Source organism: Podarcis pityusensis (genome assembly GCF_964106645.2).
Source record: "Podarcis pityusensis genome assembly, chromosome: 4".
NCBI lineage: Eukaryota > Metazoa > Chordata > Lepidosauria > Squamata > Lacertidae > Podarcis > Podarcis pityusensis.
In genome coordinates, this window is record NC_138027.1 from 54,004,515 (window position 1) to 54,025,243 (window position 20,729).

The 20,729-nt window shown below is 43.3% G+C and overlaps 2 protein-coding genes across 4 annotated transcripts; one reads left to right on the forward strand and one right to left on the reverse strand.

Moving 5' to 3' along the window:
* Positions 1–739: 739 nt before the first annotated feature.
* On the reverse strand, positions 740–15,123 carry SETD4 (SET domain containing 4). Of its 3 annotated transcripts, none has more exons than XM_081004467.1 (11): positions 13,894–15,123; positions 11,983–12,091; positions 10,709–10,794; positions 10,158–10,195; positions 8,941–9,029; positions 6,464–6,896; positions 5,275–5,449; positions 3,117–3,198; positions 2,314–2,394; positions 2,049–2,172; positions 740–1,383 (listed from the first exon to the last, which is right to left on the reverse strand). In XM_081004467.1, the coding sequence occupies exons 2-11, from the start codon at positions 12,030–12,032 to the stop codon at positions 1,249–1,251; spliced, it is 1,293 nt and encodes a 430-aa protein (XP_080860593.1). In that variant the 5' UTR covers positions 12,033–12,091; positions 13,894–15,123; the 3' UTR covers positions 740–1,248. The 3 variants fall into 3 exon arrangements, with proteins under 3 accessions (XP_080860593.1, XP_080860591.1, XP_080860592.1); XM_081004465.1 differs by having other exon boundaries at positions 10,709–10,804; positions 13,894–15,121; XM_081004466.1 differs by lacking the exon at positions 13,894–15,123 and adding an exon at positions 13,507–13,600 and having other exon boundaries at positions 10,709–10,804; positions 11,983–12,090.
* On the forward strand, positions 13,706–17,627 carry LOC308476688 (carbonyl reductase [NADPH] 1-like). The gene is made up of 4 exons (XM_081004491.1): positions 13,706–13,850; positions 15,243–15,533; positions 16,627–16,734; positions 16,898–17,627. Exons 2-4 carry the CDS (start codon positions 15,248–15,250, stop codon positions 17,332–17,334), a joined length of 831 nt encoding a protein of 276 aa, XP_080860617.1. The 5' UTR covers positions 13,706–13,850; positions 15,243–15,247; the 3' UTR covers positions 17,335–17,627.
* Positions 17,628–20,729: the final 3,102 nt, after the last annotated feature.

Sequence of the window (20,729 nt, forward strand, 5' to 3'; positions counted from 1 at the left end):
TTTAAATAATGTGCTAAAGTGAAATGTAACAGCGTCGCACAACGTATCACTCCTCTTGGCCTTTAAAAAAAAAAAATGTAGTTGCGAAAAAAAGTACCAGAAAAATACTTAGCTATGCAATATGCTAGCTGCTTCATGATCCCTTCCAGGATAAATAATGTTAAGAGTAAAATCTGTCTTTGCTGGAGAGGTTTGTTAAGCCTTATGGAGAAAAGTCAGGTTACTAAGCAGCTCTGATGAATTCCTCAGACACAGTCAACACACAGACTGCGTAAAAGGAAAATTGCCATATTGTTAAGGATGCCTTGCTCTCAAAACTAACAATTCAACCTTGTCCATGGGGATCCTAACACAAATTCTGAAATTCACACGAATTCAGGAGTTTTGCTCATCTTCCAAGTCCCTTCTTGCTGTCTTGCTTCTGATGGAGGTTTGGCTCTTTTTATCATGGTCTCCCCACAGGCAGGTGCAGCTGGTCCACTTTTAAAACTGTCTTGTTCCTCCCCACCCCCACTACCATTAATGGTAACTCTTAGGATTAATTCTTATGGGTTTGTATTTCCCCCCACCTCTCTTCTATTTTATTAAGCTCCCTTCAGTGGCTTTTAAATTATTTTACTGTGGTACTGTTCTACTCAAATTGTTGCAAGCCGCCTTGTGTCTGCCTTGCAAAGAAAGTGGGGGATACTAGGTTTTATAATTTAAGTAAACAAATAAGCAAGCTGGTGGCTTTTGCCAATAAATAAATAAATAAATAATTTATTATTTATACCCAGTCCATCTGCCTGAGTTGCCCCAGTCACTCTGGGCAGCTTCCAACACATATAAAAACATAATAAAACATCAAACATTAAAAAACCTCCTGATACAGGGCTGCCTTCAGATGTCTTCTAAGAGTTGCAGTGTTGTTTATCTCCTTGACATCTGATGGGAGGGCGTTCCTCAGAGCAGGCACCACTACCGAGAAGGCCCTCTGCCTGGTTCCCTGTAACCTCACTTCTCGCAGTGAGGGAACCGCCAGAAGACCCTTGGCGCTGGATATCTATGTCCAGGCTGAACAATGTGGGTGGAGATGCTCCTTCAGGTATACAGGGTCAAGGCTGTTTAGGGTTTTAATAGTCAGCACCAACACTTTGAATTGTGCTCAAAAACATACTGGGAGCCAGTACAGATCCTTTAGGACTGGTGTTATATGGCCCACTGCACACCAGGTATTCTATTCTGTGCTGCAACTCTGTTCCAAGGAGGTCAGATTGTGGTGGAATGTAAATGCTGAAGAATCTCCGCTGACATTTGCAAGATCTTTAGGTCTTCTGTACGCAACGCCTCAACTAAAGTTAGCTGGCTTGCAAGATGCTGGCAATCACTTTTTAACAGAGAAATCTGAAAAGTGAAAAGGTAAAAAGATCATTAATAAAATCCTATTGGACAGAGAGGCGTGGTCTAAGGTTCCCCACCTATGTGTGATGGAGTTCAGAGAACCAATATTTATGGCTCTTGCACAATTATGCCATTATCCATTGAAAACTGTAATAGCCAAGTTACAGATCATAGATTTAGAATAACATTCTTGATGGAAATCCATTAGCTAGAGGTATGGTGGGCTCTCCCTTGCTGGAAGTGTACGAGCAGAGGCTAGACAGCCATCAATGAGGGATGTTCTAACTCTGGATTTCTTGCATCAATGAGGAGGAAGATCTACATTGCCAAGAAAGAGGCCCCATGCAACTTCACTATTATTATATGCATTTCCTTATCACCTACTACAAAAATGTCTCAAAGTGCTTAGGATTATAGAAGCACACATAGTGCTAAATTTATATATATGAACTTTAATTAAAATAATTATATTATACTGTTTTCTATACAAATTGAACCATCTTCATTTCTGAGTGTTAAGCTGGTATGACAGAAATCAGTGTGCAGGATTTTCAGTCTTTTGGGGATTCTATTGCTCTTAAATGCAAATAGGAAACGGGTTTTCCCCCCCATGTGAGTTTCACCTCCAGCCCTTGTGTTACAGCAGGCTAATTCATTCAAACAGATACCTTCTGAAGGGCATGCTGGGTCTCCTCTGTCAATGACATACATATTTTTGTTGCGAGATCCAAACTCTTCTTTTCATTCCTCTTTGAAATTACATCGCCAAGAAGCACTTTCTTCCAGGAAGTACTACAGTCAATAAATGTAAACACATTTTAGGTATTTTGCTTCTGATCCAGCCATCAGACAGCTAAACAAAGTCCAACAATGGCATTCAAGAAATGCAACTTTTGCATTAACGGTCATTTTCAGCAAACATTTGCTACTTACAATTGGTCTGCTTCGAGACATAGCAGCTTGAGAGCCGTAAGAAGTCTCCAAGATGGCCCATCCCAGTCAAATGTCAGATTACTAGAGACGAAAAATAACAAATCATTTTTAAAGGAATCTATATCCAACATATTTATAATAGCAGCCTCGTACCCAGCACCACTTGCGAATTCTAAGCAACTATAAAAACTTAGTGCAGTTTTGAAAAGTTCAGTCCAGCCTCTTGATTCAAAATAGCAGCATCCAATTGTACCCTAACTTGGAGGAAAACCTGTTCCTTGTCCTCATGCAAAATATGATTATGGTATGTCCAGAGTGAACAGACAACTTTCCAAAATATGTAGTACATACTACATACGTACAGTGGTACCTCGAGTTAAGTACTTAATTCATTCTGGAAGTCCGTACTTAACCTGAAACTGTACTTAACCTGAAGCACCACTTTAGCTAATGGGGCCTCCTGCTGTCACCGTGCCGCCGGAGCACGATTTCTGTTCTCATCCTGAAGCAAAGTTCTTAACCTGAAGCACTATTTCTGGGTTAGGGGAGTCTGTAACCTGAAGCGTATGTAACCCAAGGTACCACTGTACTGTATATGACACACACATTTATTAATATTAGTACAATTTATAAAAGGATTTTTTTACTTGATTATATTTTATCCAATTTTTGTCTAAGGTTTAACCATGGGAGGCACCCACTGATCAAAACATCCTAACCTATCTTCTTTGTTGACCTGAAGTTATAAACTAAAATCACAGGAGGGAGGCTATTGAGTCCCCAGATGCATATGCGTACTTAACTCTAAAAAGTTGTTTTCTTGTAAAATTGAAAGTTTCGTATGCCTCTGCTTATCTTCTGGAAGGATATATTTGAGTAAGGTTTCTGAAGAAAAAAAGTGTTTAAAGCAAACAAGTTATGAGAGTTACGGTAACAAAGAAGCCTTTTGTATGTCTCTAGCACTTTTAACTATTAGCATTTCTGCTGAAAATATTTTAGGAAACAAAGCCAAGAACACATTCGCTCTCGCTTGTGGCTGGGTGCTCACATAATTGCAGCATGACTGACTGACTTCACTGGCGGAGGGGGAATCTAGAAACACACACGTGCTGTGGTTGCTCGATTAGAGGAGGAAAAGCAGGTTTTCCTTTCCCCAAAAATGGTCATGTCCACACCATACATTTAAAGCACTCTTACAAGTCACTTTAACCATTAGGACATTCCTACAAAGAATCCTGGGAGCTGTAGTTTGTTAAAGGTGCTGGACAGTGTATTTCTGTGGCAAGCAAACTACAGTTGCCAGGATTATTTTGAGAAATCCATGACTATTATAAAGAGCCATTTAATGTATGGTGTGGATGTGATCAGTGGGAGGGAGAAGGAAATTGTGTGTGTGTGTGTGTGTATGCTTGTTTAAAATGAATGTATTTTGATGGAATAGAATATGATCATTTTGTGGAGGGTTTGGCAGTTGCCTTGTCTCTGAGACTAAAAGCCTTCCCAACACAAACAAACACACACACACACACACACACACACATATATATATATATATGAATGACATGACTGAGATACCATTCCATCAGAAAAACTTCAAAGAGATTTGCATAAAGCAATGTTAAAGGAAATACTGATAAAATCAAACTTTAAACACAAGTAGACATAAATAAAATTTATCAGCTGAAGATACAATCTACGCTTTAAAAACAAACATGCACGATAAAATTAAGTGTCTGAGTAGGCTAGCCTCCCCCCACCAAAAAAAACCTATATAAAACAAGTGGCTCCAGCCTAGATGTGGAGAGTTGGAAATGAAAAAAACCAAACCAAAATGCAAAACCCTAGAAAAGAAAAACCAAGGAAAAAGGAAAACCGAAAACAAGCTGGCTATTTAAAAGCACAATAAAGAGGTGGGGAATCTGCCTACGGCTTAGATTTTCCCTGCCAGCCCTAACCAGAGTATGTGGGGGTTGTTATAATTTAATTGATTTACAATCCAAGTTGAAGCAACAACATTAGCTGCAAAATATAATAGCTGACCGCAAAGAGCACACTGCACACAAATACCAAAGGATTAAACAGAGTGTAAAAACCAGCAGCTAAAACTTAAAGGACAAACAGATGCCGAGTGGTCGAAAGCTGAGTTTTCTCAACCAATTCCATAGCTAAGCCAAGATGGCCATTAGCACTAACAGCAGAGTGCTAGGATAATGTGTGTACCAGGATAATGTCAGCTCTCAACAGCAAAGGATGATGGCATCCCCTTCAGCAATAAAAATTTGCCTGGCACATTTTGCACCTGGCTATTGGCCACTTGAGACCAAGTGAAGATGGCTGGGCACCAGGATGATGCCTGACATCTCCACCATCTAGAGGTGCATGCCTGGGGGTCCCTGGATCTGTTTTCACACAGTAGCAACACATCCTGTGTAATTCTGTTATATTTCATTGGCACAATCAGAATGAATTTCAGGAACAAAAAGGTTGTATTGAGAAATATGGCTTTTGAGCCATCTGGCCCAAAAATGGCAACTTGGCATTCCATTTTGGCGACTAACCCTGGTTTAAGGAGCCATTTGGCACCTAACTTTTATGTCTAAGTTTCTAACTCTGACCCCCATCATTCCCAGAGTTATAAGCCAGAGCTGGGCAGGCTTTGGAGAGATGTGATACTGCCACTAATAGTTACAAGTAAAGGACGACCTCACTGTGGTCTTATCATTATCTTACTACACAATGCATTGCCCTGGTTGCTTTTCAAAGGCAGCCCTGCCCAAGACTTGCAAGATGAACTGAAGTCAGGCAGCTACAGTGTAGAGCTAGCTGAAAGTGGTAGCTGGAACCCTTAAAAAATGGTAGTGGAATTATAAGCTCCGCCCACTGAGTGGCAGGTTGGCCCTGTCCTAAGCCTCCAGTAAAACTGCATCACCCATCAATGTTACGATCAAATCTCAAATTTACCTGTCCCAACATGCACACTGCTGTGTGGATTAGAGTTCGCAACAAAACCATATTCGAGAAGCAGGCACTGATTATCATGTGGGCCATAACAAATAAATACTTCTTTGTATTTTTGACAGCCTGAAAGTGTTCTTATTTCATAACACTTTGTCTTCTCATTAAATGCAGCTTTCACCTTGGAGGAGGAGGAGGAGGGAGGAGAGAACAAGGCAGTATTATCTGAAAAGAAAGTTCATGAGAAGAGAACGGACAAAGCCTACAATGTTTCAAGCTATTTGTGAACCACTCTTCTTCCCAACACCAAGGACAACAGAAAATACAAAGCTTCTGGCCCATGCATTGAACATGGAGGTCTACAAAAAGGCAGCTATGTGTGAACTCCTGCATAGGAACTCCATACGATCACAACCACCACCATCCCAATACACACACCATTTTGAGGCTAAGCAACTGTTCATGCAAAGGTGTATTTTTGCCAACGCTAACACACAACATGTGGCCAGGCCCAGGAGGGTCCAAGGAGTTGTTAAGTTGTCTGCCCTGGTTGTGCATTCCCTGAAGGAGCAGGTGCAGAGTTTGGGGTGCTCCTAGATCCAGCTGGGTCACTGGAGGCACAGGCATCCTCAATGGCTAGGAGTGCCTTTCTTACTAACTTCTATTGGCAAGACAGCTGCAGCCGTTACTGGGTCAGGTTAGCTCGACCACAGTGGTCCATGCATTTGTAACCTCACAGTCGGTTTGTGCTCCATGTGCCCTTGGGGTTGGTCTGGGGGCTGTAGCTGGTGCAGAACACAACTTCTATCACCCCCGAGCAGTGGTCAAGGGGGCCTGGGGCAGATTGGAATTGTAGCTCGAAACAAGTGGAGTGCACCAAGTTGGGGAAGGTTGATCTACTTCAAAGCAGAACATTAAACACAATGAGCCTTCCAACAATTAAAGTACTATAGTCAGCAGAACAACGGATGGCCCCTTTTGCCTTTTACTTGGGCTCTGGCAGAACACACGCATTAATTTGGGAAAGTATTAAAAGTGGATTTCTTTTGTGCAGAACAGAGAGGAGTAATGAAAGAAGGGCACCTTGAAAGAAGGCATGGCTGCCTGGAACCGTTCACACTGCACAGTTCAGTTCCTATTGTTCATGCCAATCTCCCACCCTCATATTCTAGAAACCTGGCTCCAATTAGCTTACCTGGACAGCTGGATTGTGATTTAGCAGATCCAAGTAAGGAGCCAAGGCATATGTATTTGACTCCCTAGAAAAGCAGTCCCCCTGAGAATGTTTCATATACACTGTCCTGGTATTAACGGTGCACCAAGCCCACCGAAAGGCACTATAGTTAAAGACAGATGCTACGTCTTCAGAAAACAGAGGCTGTAAGGAGAAGAAAAATGGCTGGGACAAAACAAACAGCTCCTGGACCCGTCTTCTTTGCTCAAGGGCTTTTCTTCTTAGGGGCTCAGGGAAAAGGTTCACTGTTTCTTGCTCCAAACAAACAGGGCAGGTATATGTTTCAGGTAGGAGATCCAGGTATGGCTTCCACAGGGATTCTTCCTTGCAAGCACACTTTTCTGCTATTAAAAATGTACACAGTGCTGCCAAAGGAGAAATGGGAGGTCTCCATCTAAAGGCAGAAGAAAACATGAGAACCACAAACACTCCTTACTACATTCCTATAGCTTTAAATGACACAGAAAGCTGCTCACGTAGCATTAAGACTTACTTATGTCACCATCGCACATGCAAATGCTATAGACGCAGCACAGAGTAGGGGCAGCCAAGATGGCACCTTCCAGATGTTGCAGACCTTGTGACTCTCAAATGCCCCAGCCAGGATGGCCCCAAAGATCAGGGGTAATGGGAGATGTAGTCCATGGCATCTAGAGGGCACTACATTGACTACTCCCACTCCAGAGTAAGCAAATTAACCAGAGGATCCAGTTTGTCCGTGTGCGGTGGATGGGCCTTGGGGTCAACCTCATGGACACCCAGAAGCCAGTCATGGCTGGGCAGAGTGTCAACCACTCAGGAGGCGGTGGAGAGTTAAAAGACGAAAAGTTTAACTGTCAGGTCTTAAACAGGGCTTAGGGTGTGATAGATTTTAGGAAGGGTTTGGCTGGGAATTAGCTGGGCTTGCTGTAAAAAGACTCAGATGCTTTATATTTCATATTTCATTTAATCAAGGGAAATATTATGTAAACAGCTGAAAAGGAGAGGACAGAGGGTGAAGAAAGAGCTGACGGGGGGGGGGCTATCCACATCCTCTGGACCCCCTAGGAAACTCAGCAAACCTGCTGTACAGTCATACCTTGTGTTACGTTTGCTTCACGTTGCGGCTTTTCAGGTTACAAACGCAGCAAACCCACAAGTGTTTACTTCTGGGTTCGCCGCGCACGTGCGTAGAAGCAATCTGCATGCTTCGCGCACATGCAGTAGCGGCACTCTACTTACGGGTTTTTCAGGGTGCGAACAGCACCCCGAAACAGATCACGTTTGTAAGTAGAGGTACCGCTGTACCTGGAATTGGGTATGGAGAGTGCAACTGAATGGGACATGGCTGCGGGCAGCCTGAGGCAGTCCATCCACCTTGGGCCTGCCCATAAAAAGCAAGCCTAGAGTCAGAGACTAGGGTGATGTCTCTGGCTTCCAGGAACTCGTCATTGTGAGACTTTTGTGGGTGAGCAAAGAGTTGGTTTGAACCATGGGTGAGAACCCGGAGCCTGAGAGGGAAGAAGTGCCAGAAGGAAAATGAACTCATATTCTTGATTTTTATATATCAGCAACTTTGTTTTCACATAACATTTTTATATCCAACTGTATTTTCGTAATGTTTTGTTTAAGTCATCTGTTGTTGCTTCAGTTTTTTGTATACCAGAGATATTTTTATTACGTTCTGCAAATATTTTGCAAGAGCATAAAGAGATAGAAACCTAATAAAACCCGACTGGAGTCAATGATTTTTAATCACTTCAGTCTTGTTCATCTGCTTGCACCTTAAGATACAATTCTCTAACCACTTACCTGAGTGCAAGTCCTACTGAAATCAGTGGGGTTTGTTTCTAAGTAGACTATAAGGGCAAGGACATTTGCAGCACATCCCTGCCCATGGCTACTCAGAAGAATGTCCCACTGTGTCCAATAGAGCTTACACTCCAAAGTAAGTGCGTGGGGGGCTGAAACCAGTTTATGTTCCGAAATAAAATACTTTTCCTCTTCTTCTATTAGTTTTTATTGTTTTGAAAGTTTAGCATATATGCCAATCAATAATTCTAGAAAAAAGAAGCAGGGAAAGGGTAATTTTATTTTTAATTTCCATTACCTTTCCCTTGTTTGTTTTTCCTTATTATCATTATAAAACTGTTCTGTGCAATACAATCCTATGCATGTTTCTTCAAAAGTAAGTCTTGTTTACTGGCTAGAGTATATTCCCATGTTGAGTGCATTTAGGGTTGTGGCCTAAATATTTGAATTTCCTGTGGACATACTTTATTTCACTGTTCTTTTCCTATATATGTCTTCAAATATATAGCATCAAATAACTTCTCTATCTGCATGGCTATGCTGAAAGCGATAGAAATGATTTTGATAGGAAAAAGTACAGTGTGAGCAATGCTAAGAGTAGATTCAAGGGAGAGCTAGATAGACAGAATTCAAAATTGTAAACTTACTTTATGATGTATTCTCCAAGGTAGCTGCTAAGGACAGTATCAGTGGTGAGCAAGCATTTTTCAGGCAATGAAATAATCAGCTCTTGTGCCTATGATTTTTTAAAAATAAAGAAATCAGAGTGAACATACTCCCAAATACAAATCACAGTAAGAAATGTCAAAATGCACACATAATTAGCACTATTGGGTCAAGAAAAAATATTGCACTGATGAATCCAAGAAAAAATTTGTATGGCTTGTCTGCACCTTAACAAAGAGGCATTTTCCCCCCAAAAGACTGAAAGTTGTCACTTGAAACAAGACAAGTACTGGACACTTTAGATACAGACTATATTACTCAATGGAGTGTTGAAAGATTAGTAGCCCTGGTTGTAAATCATTGGCAACAAAGAAATATATTTCTGTTCTGATTAATAGCTGAGTAAAAACCAGATGAACTATAGTTTTTAATTGGTTGTCAGCACCTTTCTCCAGTTCTTTAGAAGTTATATTTAGCCATGAATGTATGACTTGAAGGTCGAAACTTCAATTCTGATTTTTATTGTGGTGAAACCATTACAAGATTACCTCAATTTTGTGAATTTCACACACTGAGTATTTCTAGCAAATTCACTACTACGAGTTGACCACCACCTATGCCAATTATTTCAGAGGAAGTGGTAAATACCAGCTTTTACCACCTGGGGGAGCAAAATCATTCACAATAACTTGTTCCACAACAAAAATGATATTAAGAAACTGGCCATACACCAATCTACAAAGTTCATAAATAATTATTTTTAAATGGTTATTCTGTTTATGCCCCACTTCAGAATTTTATTCTGTGAATGCAGTAGAGTCAAGTCAAAGGCAGCTTTAAGACAGTTGGTCTATACAGTGGTACCTCGAGTTAAGTACTTAATTCGTTCCGTAGGTCCGTTCTTAACCTGAAACTGTTCTTAACCTGAAGCACCACTTTAGCTAATGGGGCCCCCTGCTGCTGCCGCACCGTCGGAGCACGATTTCTGTTCTCATCCTGAAGCAAAGTTCTTAACCTGAGGTACTATTTCTGGATTAGCGGAGTCTGTAACCTGAAGCGTGTGTAACCTGAAGCGTATGTAACCCGAGGTACCACTGTATTATACACAAGGATACCATGGGGGCGGGTAGAGGGAGGGATCTCATATTTTCAACCTGGCCCAGAAGTTGTGCACCAGCCTCTTCTTTGGAATACAAACCTGAAGAGCTTTTGTGGTCATCAATCCTCTTCCTGTCTCTAAAAGACAAAGGAGAGAAAGCTGCAATGAAATTGGCTCCTGGGCTCTCCACAAACCTGCAAATGGTTGTTAACTGGTGGTCCAAGAAAAGAAACGAGGTCGGGGGCAAGAATTTAGAAGTGGTTTGTATCTTCACTACCTATCTAGGTTCCCCAGAGATATGCAGTATTAATTATTTCATTATTTGACTTGTGAAGCAACTCAAAGAAATTTGACATTACAAGAAAAGCATGTATAAAACAATTTCATACATATGCATACTGTATATCTAAATAGACTGCTCAGGCCTCAAGGAAACAAGGCAGAAGGAGGGGGAAGAACACAGAAGAGTTTTAGAAAGCATAAAAACTCATGGAATGTTTAATCAGAATTATAAATAGGGCATGGAAGCTCCTGCCTTCAAACTTTTGCCCCGGAGGCATCCCAGCTCTCCCCGGATCACCTGTAGTTTCAGACACAAACAGAACACTCAAATACAGCTGCAGTTTGTCAGAAAAGTATTATATCATTACCTGAAAATTGTGCTGGCCGTAATGTATTATCTCCATAGCCTCTTTCTTTCAGCCATTTCTTTAGAAGAACATATTCGTGTTTGTGGCTAAGATTTACTGAAATCATTACACAGAAATTATCGTGCTATGGCATTTTTTCATTAATGACGATTCACCAAAAGATGTTTTTCACAGCAACGTAACATGCAAATCACAACACTGGGAAAAAATGGATGCCATGAAAGTACTTTGGCTTAGCAGAATAAACAGAATAACTTGGCAGTACAGTAGCAGGACTGCGCTCCTCCCTGATAAAACTATTGAATCAATGTTACCCTATATACAGGAAAAAATAGGGGATAGGAATTCCATCTTCCTACCTGCACTATATGTGCATTGGGGTTCACTAATCACTTAGGCTGCAATCCTTAGTACACCAGACATCAAAGCACCTCCGACTGAACACAGTGAGGCTCGCTGCTCAGAAAAAATGTACAGGAGTGTGTTGTTACACTGTGTTGGCTCAATGGCTTTTATTAACATTAACCCCAGTTGCAATACTGAATTAACTATTCCCCCACACCCCACTCCTAAGCCAGTGTTGTTTTCCTGTGTCACTGATAAAAAAATTCAGTAACAATATGACACCCTGGTTTGTAAGAATGTAGATCGGCTTTCCACAAGCATTTGCCCTCCAAATGTTTTGAATTACAAACCCCATTAAGTTGTATTGGCTTAGGTTAAACTTCTTCCATTTGGGGAAGGCCACAGCGGGTGGCGCTGTGGGTTAAACCACAGAGCCTAGGACTTGCCAATCAGAAGGTTGGTGGTTCGAATCCCCGTGACGGGGTGAGCCCCTGTTGCTCTGTCCCAGCTCCTGCCAACCTAGCAGTTTGAAAGCACGTCAAAGTGCAAGCAGATAAATAGGTACCGCTCCAGCGGGAAGGTAAACGGCATTTCCGTGCGCTGCTCTGGTTCGCCAGAAGCGTCTTAGTCATGCTGGCCACATGACCCGGAAGCTGTATGCCGGCTCCCTTGGCCAATAAAGCAAGATGAGTGCCGCAACCCCAGAGTCGGTCACGACTGAACCTAATGGTCAGGGGTCCCTTTACCCTTACCTAGACTAAATGCTGGAATGCTACATCTCAAAGCATTCATTGGCCTAGCATGTGTTAAGATAGGACTTTAGGTAACTTTGTAACCTTTACTTTTAGACTTTGTTTAGCTTTCCGAGGTTTGAGGGTGCCTTAATAATAAAAGGCCTTGAAACAAACAAATAAACAAAAACACATTACCACCACATAAAGACAAACTTCTTGATTGTTTTCTTCGCCTCTTTCGACATGTTCGACCTTTACTCTTCTTCATGTTAATCAAAGGCCTTCAGATTCTGTACATCAAACTCTGCATGGAAACAAAATGCATTTCTTACAGTAGTTTTTTTCAGTTGCTATAGATAGAAAAATGTTTTGCCCCATGATAATGTTGGGAAGAAACTTTCATGGCCAACACACTCATAGATGGCTTAACACCAAAAACATCAAATGTGCAAAGAAACAGGGAACAAAAATCTCATCCTCTTGCATCCACTGAACTAACTCATTTTGGAACAGACCAATAATAGCCGACTAGTTTGCTGGTTGCCTATCTTCATATTGCCAAAATAGAGTGATGAGGGAGGCATTGGTAGGCTTTGGTGACCCCACAAGGTTTGAAGAAATACAAAAAAAAAAACCAAAAAAAAAAACCACCCACAACTATTTTGGGAGGGAGAGGTTCTAAGGGGGTGGGTGGGGAGGGAAAACAGAAAACAGCCAATAAACACAGACGGTGTAAAGCAGGCATGGCCAAACTTGGCCTTCCAGATGTTTTGGGACTACAGTTCCCATCATCCCTGACCACTGGTCCTGTTTGCTAGGGATGATGAATGCTGTAGTCCCAAAACATCTGGAGGGCCAAGTTTGACCGCGCCTGGTGTAAAGCATGCACTGAGATCTATCAGAGTGGGCTTAGAAGTTCCATACTGTATTAAGTTGTTCTCTAAAAATCTGCCCCAAGTTAAGATATACTGCAGAGTAGTTCATCACATATTTGGTGACAGCTGCACTGCATGTGGGTTTATTGTCGGCAAAAATATTAAGCGTTTCCAACCATAATTGTATTTCCAAAACTAATTTCTGGACATATAAAATGAGACTATTCATCAGGACGGCTAGCTCTTGCCACCAAATACCAGCTGCTGGGGGACAAAAGCAGGGCAGGGTTTTAGCCTTCAACCCCTACTTGTAAGATTGAAAGGGGGCAACTGACAGGCCACTGTAGAAAGGAGAACTAGAGACAGCCTTCGTCTGAGGACTCTTATTTGGCTAACCATTATTGGTGGGGGGATCCATAAATATGGGGGGGGGGGTTACAAAGAAGCAGAAGCAAATCCTCATTTATTATTCCCTCATTTCACTACGATCATAAACACACGAAGACCAATCCTATATATTATATAACTGTGCTTTTTTCTATTAAAAACAAAGTTTAAGGGTACTCTCATTTTGACTCAAGAGAATACCATTTTATAGTTCAAATCGGGGGAAATAAATACATAAAGTACATGGACAAAAGTACAAAGATTCACAAAATGTTTATCCCTGCGTGCTGCCAGGAAAAAAGCACTGCATCCAATAGAGCTCCCGCCTATGTGAAAACAGCGCATGGCCAAGACTGCAACACAGAGCGACGCAGCCACCCGGACGTCTGCAGAGGGATCTGCTGCCTCCCTAAGGAACAAGCCGCGCGGCATCTCAGCGCACCAGCAACTTCACCCATCGAGCTCCCCGCAGCCCCACGCGCCCCTTAGCGGTCGCCGCACTTCTCCCTTCGGCTGCCACCGCCCCCAAACTCTCGCGGGCTCCTTTCCCAGGCTGCAAGGGGCCGGAAGAGGCGGGCCTTGTCCTTCACGGCCTTTCAGCCAATCCCCTGGCGATTCGAGAGAAAGGGTCGAAGGAGCGCCGCTTCCCATTGGGCGGAGAAGAAAAAGGCGCACGCTTTCCTCCTTCACCCCAGCAGCTGCGTCGTCGATTCTGGGGATCCCCGCTTAGAACAGGCCCAGCTCTTTAAGGCGATATAGTTGGAAGTCGAGCAGCTTTGCAGCAGCCTGGTTTCCGCAAAGGTCTTTCGCGCTAATCCTACATTATAACTCTTGTTTTCCTAACCTGTAGCCGCGCAGGAATTTATTTGGACCGCAGTTGTCGCTGGGTGGTGTTGGCGCCCCTGGATCCTAATGCATTCAGCGTGTGCGCCGGTTATATGCGGGGTGTGGCTACTGGGAAGGCTGCAGCCGGACGATTGTACTCTGTTCTAGGGAGCATTTTGCAGAACTGCCCTTGCTCATTTTTCTGAGCTGCTCTAGGGTGCAGCGTCACGGTAGGGAGTGGCTTGTAGCTGTACAGTAACGCGAGAAGTTCCCTTGGGGAAGTCCAGCCAGATGGGCGGGGTATAAATAATAAATTATTATTGACCCTGAACCTTCTTTCTTTGTAGTTAACTATCTGTTCTATGTTTCGAGTTACGCCACTGAGAGATGTGCTTTTGACCAGAATGGGTACAAAGTGATAACAGTAGAAAGCATGTTGCCAGCTTCGTACTTTCGGCTTCCCCTTCTGCATTGCACGACTGCATTAGTAACTGAAAGGTCTTTTTCTTCCCCCTTCGTTTGGCCTCCCTGTTCACGCTTAGGTTACCCCGCTGCAAGGTTATGGGGATCTAAAGCGGTGCTTCCCAAACTTTTGGGGGCCACTTGGTTGTATAAACACATCCTCAATGCGCACTGCCCTACGCTGTGAAAAGCATTTTTTCAGAAGAGCGGTTTGCACGACCCACTAAGGAAGATAACACAGTAAAACTCAAACCAGTAAAAATAAATAGCATATGAATTGAAAATGTAATCCAAACTAGTTTAATTAACTCAACAAAGTGGATGAAGATGCAGTGGTGCCAGTGTGATAGTCGTTTACACCTCCAGTGCCACCCTGCCACCCACTTGCCTCTTTGCACCCCCCTCATAGGTACAGCCCACTTTGGAAACCACTAATTTAAAGTGTAGATGGCTTTAATGTTGACTCATGACACAGGGTATTTGATCAATAAATATCTTAAGTCAGTGCCATGGCTAAATGTGCTTTGGCTTATAACTGGTGCCATGGCTTACAATGCAAACAAGCAGCCCAATGCAGTTTTCTTGAAGCACAGTCCTTTGCCTGTCTACTCAGAACCAAGGCCCACTCAGTTCAGTAAGACTTACATCTAGGTAGGTGTTCTAAGATTGCAACTTGGGACTCTGCATAGGTTCCAAAGTGGTGTACCAGTTTATTATTTTTTAGCTTTTCAAGCAGCTTACAAGGGGTAATTTATAGAACGAAAATCACACAAAATTAAAATAAATTCAATGCTATTGTTGCAAAAGGTTTGATAGAATCGTCTTTTTTAGCAGTGACTAAATTAACCATCTCATTCTTTTTGATATTAATGTTCCTTTTGAGTTACTTTGAAATTTGCTTGGCAGGGAGAATGTCTAGTACTCCAGTAGCTGTGGTGACTGGATCCAACAAAGGCATTGGGCTGGCCATTGTACGGGCTCTATGCAAGAAGTTCACTGGGGATGTTTACCTGACAGCCCGGGACATCCAACGGGGCAAGGAGGCAGTGGCCAAGCTGCAGGAAGAAGGGCTGAAGCCACAGTTCCACCAGCTGGACATCACTGATCTGCAGAGTATTCAAACCCTCCGTGATTTCTTGAAGGAGAAGTATGGAGGATTAAATGTGCTGGTCAACAATGCAGGGATTGCTTTCAAAGGTAAAATGCTAGGAGAGGCATAAATCTTGGAAACTGGAATGTTACATATTTGGTCGGAACATATACACTGGCTGTATGATACATTTATAGTCTTTGGCTGCAGGTTAACTCTGCTTCAGGCTCCAGCTTTTGTCATTTTCTCTCTTGGTGCCTGGATGTGTGGCACTTTCTGGTACTTCCTCACTTTAATTGCCCAGTTACCTGCGCTATGAACAGGTTGCTAGGAAGAATTGTCCAGAGTAATAGGCAGAGCAATTCTAATTGCCAGCCGCAGAGTGTGGTGGAGCACCATAGCCATACCCACAGTGCTTCCGCTCATGCAGGCTGGGATAGAAGTTGAGGGGAGCAGGGAAAAAGTCTAAACTGGCATAGCAACCAGGTCCAGTGCCATATAGTGATGGGAGAAGCACTGGATCCTGGTCCAACTCAGTGAGGCTTTTTGTGGGAATCCTGTCAGTGGTACTTCCAGTGGGTTGATTGGAAAGCTCTGTGCTGGAAGAGGGAGGCTGGTGCCGTATCAAGGGCAGAGGCTGGCTGAGCTGTTTTGGACCAGGTGGACCTCTGCTTCAGACAAACCCCCTTCCTCCCCCAGGGCGTCAGATGGGAGAAGGGGTTGGATTGCAACTTAAGGTTCTCTAGCTTCTGCTACTTGAAATACACATTTTGATAAGATCGCAGTTGACACATTTAAAAATTGAATCTAAAATGATTTTAAAGCCTCACTGAGCCATCTTCTAACAATGGTGATTGGAAACTGTATTTTGGCATAATGTATATCATTTGCTGTGCTTACTAATAAAACCTAGTTAAGTATTTTTGTGTGATCATCTTTCCAGTTCACTTTTGCGTGGACCCCTTCTAATACTTTAATTGTAATGGTGTGCCATATCATCTGGATATAGTATTTTTTCTTATAAACTATTTATTTGTTTTATTGATGTTTAATCTCACCCTTTAAAAAGAAACTTTTCTAATGAATATTCAAAATAACTCTAAGCTAATGAAGGAACAAAAGCAGGTTTTTACAAAGTTTATATTTTCATAATGTCCATTCTGATTTTTGTTTGCTTTCTCCCTGCCATCCGGCAAAAAGTTGCAGATACAACTCCGTTTGCTATACAAGCGGAAGTCACACTGCGAACAAACTTTTTTGCAACGAGGGATATTTGCAGAGAATTGCTACCACTGATGAAACCTAATGGTAAGTGCTCCACACTGACTTTAGGGGGAAATATATTAAGATTTAGGCTGTAACCTTACACTTACCGGGGAGCAAGGCCTATTGAACTCAACATGTGGAGGGGTGGAGGCAACAAGCTTAACCAAGGCTAGTTTCTTCTCCTTAACATTTTCCCTTTTAATAGGCAGAGTGGTGAACGTATCTAGCATGTGCGGGGCTTCAGCATTGTCCCAATGCAGCCAAGACTTGCAGCAGAAGTTTCGGAGTGAGACAATCACTGAAGAGGAACTAGTGAAACTCATGGAAAAATTTGTAGAAGACACCAAGAAAGGAGTGCATGAGAAGGAGGGTTGGCCAAGTACAGCTTATGGCGTATCCAAAACCGGATTAACGGTTCTGTCCAGAATTCAGGCAAGGCAGCTGAATGAGACGAGGAAAGGTGATGGTATTCTTCTGAATGCCTGTTGCCCTGGGTGGGTCAGGACTGACATGGCAGGTCCCAGAGCCCCCAAATCTCCTGATGAGGGAGCTGAGACTCCAGTGTATTTGGCCCTTTTACCCCTGGGAGCCGATGGGCCTCACGGCCAGTATGTTAGTGAAAAGAAAGTGCAGAAGTGGTAGTTGTTCAGCGTACACTGAATAATGCATTTGCATTGTTACTACTAACTTGATTACTAGCAGTAATAATGCAAATGCAGACGTGGGCTCTTCCGCTGGGATCTGCTGTAACAGTCGTGGCAGAAAGGGAAGAAAGTGTTTCATAAATGCATCATATTGTCTGTTAAGCGCCTGTGCAAATAACTAGTTTGGTTTGGTGTGTGCATGTGGCAGTTTGTGAGCATCTTTTTGCTACATTTGCTCTTCCCTGGATTTAGGAAGCTGACTTGGCTTAATATGTATTTTCCAGCTATTTTGAATTACAGTGGTGCCTCGCAAGACGAAATTAATCCGTTCTGCGAGTTTCTTCGTCTTGCGGATTTTTTCGTCTTGCGAAGCACGGATGCACCCTGGTACTGTATTATAATGGGATAGCGGGCAAAGCACAAAGCGGGTCGCTCCCCAGCAGGAGGAGTTTCCCCAGCCTGGAGGATCTGTTGCCGGGAAGAGGCAAAGACACCCCCTCCCACCTCCCCATGAAAACAGCCCCCCTTCCTCTGTCGCCAAGCCTTGCCGCGTCTTCGCTCCGCCAAACCGCGTCCCACATCAAAGCCCCAGCCCGCTCCTCTCCCTCTCTCTCCATGAGGTGCCAAAGGAAGTTTGAGCCCAGGAACCGAGGGCGGACGCACGAAGCGCCCGGCGCGGACTCTCCCTTGCTCCCCCTGTTACCTTGCGCCACGCCGCCGGGCTCCCCACAGTCTCGGCAGCTGCTCCCGGCTTCTTCCCACCCCCGCAAAGGCGCCTTCGCGGCCGCCCAAGCACAGTGGATGCCTCCTCCTCCTCCTCCTTTGTCCCGCCTCTTCCTGCCTTCGCGCAGTTAGAGCAAAATGGAGCAGCCACGTGGGGAGGGGGAGAGAGAGAGGCAGAGGCAGAGGCAGAGGCGGCACAGAGACCCAGCCAGATCCGCTGGATCCCAGCTCACCTGCCTCCTCTGTGCCCTCTCCAGAAGAGGATCCCTCTGGAAAAGGTAGGTCGCTCCCCTGCTCGCTCCCTGCCAGCCCAGTTCCCGCTTCAAAAGGAAACAAACTCGCAAGACGTTCCGTCTTGCGAAGCAAGCCCATAGAGAAATTCGTCTTACGAGCACCTCAAAAACCGCAAAACCCTTTCGTCTTGCGAGTTTTTCGTCTTCCGAGGCATTCGTCTTGCGGGGCACCACTGTATTTTTGTTTCACAATGTGTGAAAACCATTTGCTTTTTGAATTTTAAAATGTGTATACATGATTTTCTCTCTTGTGTAAGGCTGTTTTATTTAATACAGAAATCAAGGCATTACAGCCTTTGCTGCAAATATGAATGCATGAAATCAGTAAAATGGACATGATGGCTTAGCAAATTTAATTTGGGCTGCTGTTGTGGGGAGGGTGCACGTGGGCTGTATAAAGAGAACCAATTTGCACTCTTAAACCCCTAGAAATAATTCACTCCACTGTTAGCACGGTGGGACATATCCTCCAAGATCAGGAAAACACGAAGAATCGTTATTATACATTATATAATTGTTAGAAAATAAAAGTTGAATATTTTCTCTGTTAAAGGATCTCTTAACACCCGTACAAATTAAACTGAAACTAATATTCATGGATCTTTGTTTTTGATTAATAAAAATGTCTTCTAAACAATATACATGCATGCAATTTTCATGTTTGATGATAAAGCACATATTTAAAAATAAAAGGCTTGACCATGTTTACCTCTGGTTTTGTTGTTATATTTTAAGGGGTCTGCATAAAGCAGAGAGGGGAGAGATGCACTTATCCTGTATTGTTTTGTTTTTAAAAATTATACAAGTGATGGGGAAAATTGTGTTTTCTACATATAAATGATCTTATGAATGCCATATTATACAGAGCCATCTCAGTGACAATGGAAACACTACCTGTGGGAATAATTTCACCAGCAGCGCTGTACCTTCTTCTCCCGCTCAGTGCCAATAGACTGCAATGATTTTTTAAAAACCAATAATACTTAGGCATTATTTTTTGAATAATCAATTAATCTTAATTTTGAATCTTGAGAAGTTGACCTATCATCATACACAGTATGATAGGAATCACTTCTCCAAGTACTTGCCAAAACAGTACCATCCACACACAAGAAATAAGTAGCAGTTAGCTTGGGGAAAACATAAGATTTGCAAAAGTGGGCTGGGGGGCTCAGTGGAGAAAATAGCCCAATGGGAACTTAAGTGGACATAATGGAGGTGGGGACTAGAATCCTGAAGTGGAATAGTCCATATGACAATATTTAGCTGCAGATCCCACTTCCCAAGCAATGAAATGCAGGAGCATGTTTTGTTCGTTTTGGTAAGCCTCCTTTTCTAGACAAATTTGGCAGCCCCACCTGCCCTCCTTTCTTACACACAGCCAGGGGCTGACTGGGCCTGTGACTGGCTTTGACCCTACTGCTGGACTCCATGATCACTGCAGATGCTGACAGCAGTCCAAAATTAAAAGATGCCTGCTCCTTGGGAGAAAAGCGATGACAAACCTAGACAGCATCTTAAAAAGCAGAGACATCACCTTGCCAACAAAGGTCCGTATAGTTAAATCTATGGTTTTCCCAGTAGTGATGTATGGAAGTGAGAGCAGGACCATAAAGAAGGCTGATCACCAAAGAATTGATGCTTTTGAATTATGGTGCTGGAGGAGTCTCTTGAGAGTCCCATGGATTGCAAAAAGATCAAACCTCTCCATTCTGAAGGAAATCAGCCCTGAGTGCTCACTGGAAGGACAGATCCTGAAGCTGAAGCTCCAATACTTTGGCCACCTCCCTGGAAAAGACCCTGATGTTGGGAAAGATGGAGGGCACAAGGAGAAGGGGACGACAGGACGAGATGGTTGGACAGTGTTCTCAAAGCTACTAACATGAGTTTGACCAAACTGCAGGAGGCAGTGGAAGACAGGAGTGCCTGGCGTGCTCTGGTCCATGGGGTCACGAAGGGTAGGACACGACTAAACAACAACAACAACTGTTGGGCTGCCCTCCCAGTCCCTTTGGGCACCACCCATGGCTGCTTCTGCTTGTACAAGATGAAGCACCCAATTTTCAGCAATCGTACCACCACCCACTTGCCCTGCAGCCCTTTGTGCCATATCCCACACTTTTGTGGAAGATCTGGCACCATTTGGCAGCACAGGGGGCTGCAGTGAAATAAGGAGATGAGCTTAGGTGGGCAGAAATGCTTTACATAATCTCAACTCTTCCATTCATGTAATTTTATTTTCTCCTCATTTTAGTTACAGTACTTCTCTACTGTATATATTTCCCTTTCCTGACTTCCTCTGTTGCTTCATGTCAGATTTCAACTTCTTCTAGCCGCTAATCAACTTCATGGCCTTGGTGCTTCTTTGTTCCTTTTC

Bases quoted from the DNA above. Each gene is read 5' to 3' on its own strand.
- LOC308476688 (XM_081004491.1), top strand. From the start codon at position 15,248: ATGTCTAGTACTCCAGTAGCTGTGGTGACTGGATCCAACAAAGGCATT. The intron at 15,534-16,626 runs GTAAAATGCTAG...TCCGGCAAAAAG, and splicing joins TGCAGGGATTGCTTTCAAAG to TTGCAGATACAACTCCGTTT. The intron at 16,735-16,897 runs GTAAGTGCTCCA...CCCTTTTAATAG, and splicing joins ACCACTGATGAAACCTAATG to GCAGAGTGGTGAACGTATCT.
- SETD4 (XM_081004465.1), bottom strand. From the start codon at position 12,055: ATGAAGAAGAGTAAAGGTCGAACATGTCGAAAGAGGCGAAGAAAACAA. The intron at 9,030-10,157 runs GTTTGTATTCCA...AAAAAATCATAG, and splicing joins TGACCACAAAAGCTCTTCAG to GCACAAGAGCTGATTATTTC. The intron at 1,384-2,048 runs GTATCTGTTTGA...TTCACTTTTCAG, and splicing joins CCCAGCATGCCCTTCAGAAG to ATTTCTCTGTTAAAAAGTGA.